Source organism: Cucurbita moschata, unplaced genomic scaffold, assembly GCF_002738365.1.
Source record: "Cucurbita moschata cultivar Rifu unplaced genomic scaffold, Cmos_1.0 Cmo_Scf00023, whole genome shotgun sequence".
Lineage (NCBI taxonomy): Eukaryota > Viridiplantae > Streptophyta > Magnoliopsida > Cucurbitales > Cucurbitaceae > Cucurbita > Cucurbita moschata.
Window position 1 is genome coordinate 1,387,557 of NW_019268539.1, and position 4,241 is coordinate 1,391,797.

Consider the following 4,241-nt stretch of genomic DNA (forward strand, 5'->3'; position numbering starts at 1 on the left):
TATACTCATCCATTTCTACTCTTCTTTTTCAAGTGAGTGATGCTATGGATCAAGGCTGGGGCGCATGTAGGAGTCTTAAAGCCACAGATGAGTATCCTAGAGCATCTAGGAGTCTGTATGTGTTTCATACATAGATATGTCAAACATTTTGCACCCCGTAATCATACTTTTTCATGAAATACATATACTACTTGGATATTTTGTTTTGATTGTAATTCTCTTCCCTAATTGCAAAAAGTTTTCTGTAACTTCTTCTTGTCTGTTTTTTTTTTTTACACGTTTTCATTGCATAGTCAGTTAGTTCCACCCTTGATTTCGAGTCTCAAATTAAGCTATGACAGCTTTGACCCATTACATATTGTCATCAACTGCACGGTTCTAAAAACGCCTCTGCTAGGAAAAAATTTCCACACCCTTATAAAGAATGTTTCGTTTCCCTTTCCAACCGATGTGAGATCTCACACTCTAATAACAACGACAATGATTACTAGTACGATGAATCAAACTATTATAAGATAAAAAAAAGCATAGCCTACGAGTACTTAATTGAAGTAAAAGCAATCTTGTTGCCCTAAACTAGCCCCACACACAAGTATAAAACAACCCACAACTCATAACAATGTTCTTCAAAACTCAAGAAAGAATTAACCATGTTGCTCTTCAGCCTACAACTCATCCATCATTTTTTGGGATCAAGTTCTCTACTCACTCACATTGGTGAAACAGCCAACTTTGATTGCACCAAGAAATCATTCTCCATAACAATTTCCAACACGTCCCATCATATATACGTAGCACTACGCATTAACCCTGAATTCTTCTTCTTTTACTTACCTTCACTTAGTTCACAGCGTTTCAATTGGGGAGTTCCATTGAAGCAATTCTGCGATCATCTCAGTCATGGCATAGAATATTCTTTAATGTGCTTCGCTATTTATGAACAATACCCACCTAGCGCAATCCTTGAATTTTACAATTGTTGTAAGTATATACCCATTTCTTGCTATTTCTTGACCCATAATACCAATTTTGAATGTTGTTTCTTGAAACTTCTACTCATTAAATTGTGTAATAGGTACTTCTAACCAGAACGCGCCGACGTTATCTTGTCTAATAATGCTATCAAGTCCAGAGAATCAAGTGGATGTAGGAACCATTGACTTTGCAACCTTTGTCTCAATTAATTCACAACAGTTCAGATACATTGTAAACATGTTTACAAATAGTGAGAAAGGTAATAATACTTAACTTGAAAGAGAAAAAAAAAAAAAAAAGTGGAAAGTGTCGAGGATGGTTGGGAGGGAGTCCCACGTTGGACTAAATTAGGGAATGATCATGGGTTTATAGGTAAGAAATACATCTCCATTGATATGAAGCGTTTTGGGGAAGTCCAAAGCAAAGCCATGAGAGCTTATACTCAAAGTGGACAATATCATACCATTTAGGAGATTGGTGGTTCTTAACATGATATCAGAGTCATGCCCTTAACTTAGTTATGTCAATTGTGGACTGCAAAGAAGGAGTCGAGCCTCGATTAAGGGGAGGTTGTTTGAGGGCTCCATAAGCCTTAGGAGAGGCTCTATAGTGTACTTTGTTCGAGGAGAGGATTGTTGGGAGGGAGTCCCACATTGGACTAATTTTGGGAATAATCCTGGGTTTATAAGTAAGAAATACATTTTCATTGGTACTAGGGCTTTTGAGAAACCCAAAGCAAAGCCATGAGAGCTTATGTTCAAAGTGGACAATATCATACCATTGTGGAGATTCGTGATTCCTAACATGGTATTAGAGTCATGCCCTTAACTTAGTTATGTCAATTGTGGACTGCAAAGAAGGAGTCGAACCTCGATTAAGGGGAGGCTGTTCGAGGGACTCATAAGCTTTAGGGGAGGCCCTATAGTGCACTTTGTTTCAGGGGAGGATTGTTGGGAGAGAGTCCACATTGGGCTAATTTTGAGATTAATCATGAGTTTATAGGTAAGGAATATATCTCCATTGATACGAGGCCTTTTGGAGAATCTCAAAGCAAATCCATAAGTAGACAATATCATACTATTATGGAGATTGTGATTCTTAATAAAAAGTTCTTACAAAATTCGATCCATGTGAACAGTTGATGTTACTATGAGGCCTTTACAAGTGATGTTCCAAAGTCCGGAAAGTATTATGATTCTTAACAAAGAGGTATTGTCCTTTGATATTCAAGAAGCCATACCTTTTCTTGTTGGATGATGCATGTTGTTGTGTAGGATAAACAATGCATAATTGCTGGCATTGAAGAAGGGGAAGAGCTTGGATTCTCAATCACACTCAGTCCCACGACATTTTTTAATGATTTGACATTGATTGTGGATAGGGTTTGGTTGCATCTTACAACTACCGGTGTTAGTGTAATCTGTGCCCCTATTGACTTGAATGTTCGAATGGAGATCTACTTCAAACCAAGCTTAGAAGTCGTTTGAATATTTGAATTCTTAGTCGTATTAAAAAAATAAACAATTTTTTGAGAATTTTGTTTGAATTTTGAAGAATGAACTCCAAGCATTTTCGATAGTTTTTTCCTCCTAAAACGTTTAATAATGTTGAGGATTCTTGAAATTTCATGTTAACTACATAAGGAGAACGTTGGTATATAAATGAGAGACACTATCTCCCATTGATATGAGCCTTTTGAAGAAATTAAAAGTAAGGTCATGAGAGCTTATGCTCGAAGTGGGTAATATCATATTAATGTGGAAGTTTGTTATTCTAATATGGTATCGGAGTCATGTTTTTATCCTAACTTAGTCATACCAATACAATGCTCAAGTATCAAACAAAGAAGTTATGAGTCTCGAAAGTATAGTCATAGTAACTTAGGCATTGAACAAAGAGTGTACGTTCTTCGAGAGACAATATTGTACTACTGTGTAACTATGTTGTTTCTCACAAATAATCCCTCTAATTTTCTATAGAACTATGTAACAACCCAAGCGCACCACTAACAGATATTGGCTTCTGATCTTTTCCTTTCGGGGTTCCCCTCAAGGCTACTAGAGAGAGGCTTCCACACCCTTCTAAAGAATGCTTCGTTCCCCTCTCCAATTGATGTGTGGTCTCACAATCCATCCCCTTGGGGATCTAGCATCCTCGTTGGCACACCACCCGATGTCTAACTCTGATATCATTTGTAACAGTTTAAGTCCACCGCTAGCAAACATTGTCCACTTTGACCCGTTATGTATCACCGTTAGCCTCATGATTTTAAAACGTATTTACTAGGGAGAGGTTTCCACATCTTTATAAAAAATGTTTTGTTCTCCTATCGATATGCGGGTCCCACAAAATCAATTTAAATATCTCAAACCCTCGATTTGAGAAATTATAGAAATAGCTAAAAAGAACTTAAATGCCTATAGTATAAGTACTTTTCACACACTTTTGTGAGTATGCATTGAACACGTTCTTAGTGTATTTATATTGCTACACAAACATTTATTTGAAATTTAAATTTGGCTCTTGATAACATTTACATTCCCAAGCTACAATACTATCCCATATATTAACACAAATCCTTTTAACATGATAGCTTTAACATTAGGATTTGAAATTCAGATATAACACTCGATAACCTTGACATTCTCCTACATTTTCACGGCATAACCATATTACTTATTTGATTGAATTGTTTCTAAGAGTGGAAATAAACTTATAATCCAACCCGAGTTCCTTTCAACATACTTTTATTCTTACTCATATATTTTTTCAAGAAAATTTCAGAAGGTCGCCTAACATAGAACCACTCCAATCTAAGTAAACTTAATTTTGAAGCTTCTGTATTTGAGACACCGAAAAGAAAGGTGTGCATTATTGGTATAGATAATAACTACCAATTCTCTTTAAGCGTTGCTTAACCATTATATTCTTATTAATCTCGATTCATTAATTCATATATATCTCTTTTACTTGAATCACAATTTTAATTCATAGCCGATCAAATAGATCGATGATTTATGATTATAAGATGTTCGATAATAATACATTGGTTCAACTATGATAACAAGATTTTTCCATTCCACTAAGGAAAATAGACCCAAAACTGAGAACGAGTTCCAAAGGGAAGAATAATGATAGTGGAGAAATTAATTGACATGAACAACCACGCCCGTTTTGCTTGCTTGCTCAAATCAAGAAAAAAATCCAAGGGACGAAGAGTTATAGAAAATTTAAATTCCTCTCCTTCCATTAGACCACCAATTATG

The 4,241-nt window shown here is 35.8% G+C and overlaps 1 protein-coding gene across 1 annotated transcript; it reads left to right on the top strand.

Annotated features, from left to right (window-relative positions):
- Positions 1–941: 941 nt before the first annotated feature.
- On the top strand, positions 942–2,462 carry LOC111460006. Its single transcript, XM_023103084.1, has 4 exons — positions 942–981; positions 1,076–1,234; positions 2,114–2,184; positions 2,250–2,462. Exons 2-4 carry the CDS (start codon positions 1,117–1,119, stop codon positions 2,460–2,462), a joined length of 402 nt encoding a protein of 133 aa, XP_022958852.1. The 5' UTR covers positions 942–981; positions 1,076–1,116.
- Positions 2,463–4,241: the final 1,779 nt, after the last annotated feature.

Coding starts and splice junctions, on each gene's coding strand:
- LOC111460006 (XM_023103084.1), top strand. CDS start 1,117: ATGCTATCAAGTCCAGAGAATCAAGTGGATGTAGGAACCATTGACTTT. Junction 1,235..2,113: donor GTTTACAAATAGTGAGAAAG/GTAATAATACTT, acceptor CCATGTGAACAG/TTGATGTTACTATGAGGCCT. Junction 2,185..2,249: donor TTATGATTCTTAACAAAGAG/GTATTGTCCTTT, acceptor GTTGTTGTGTAG/GATAAACAATGCATAATTGC.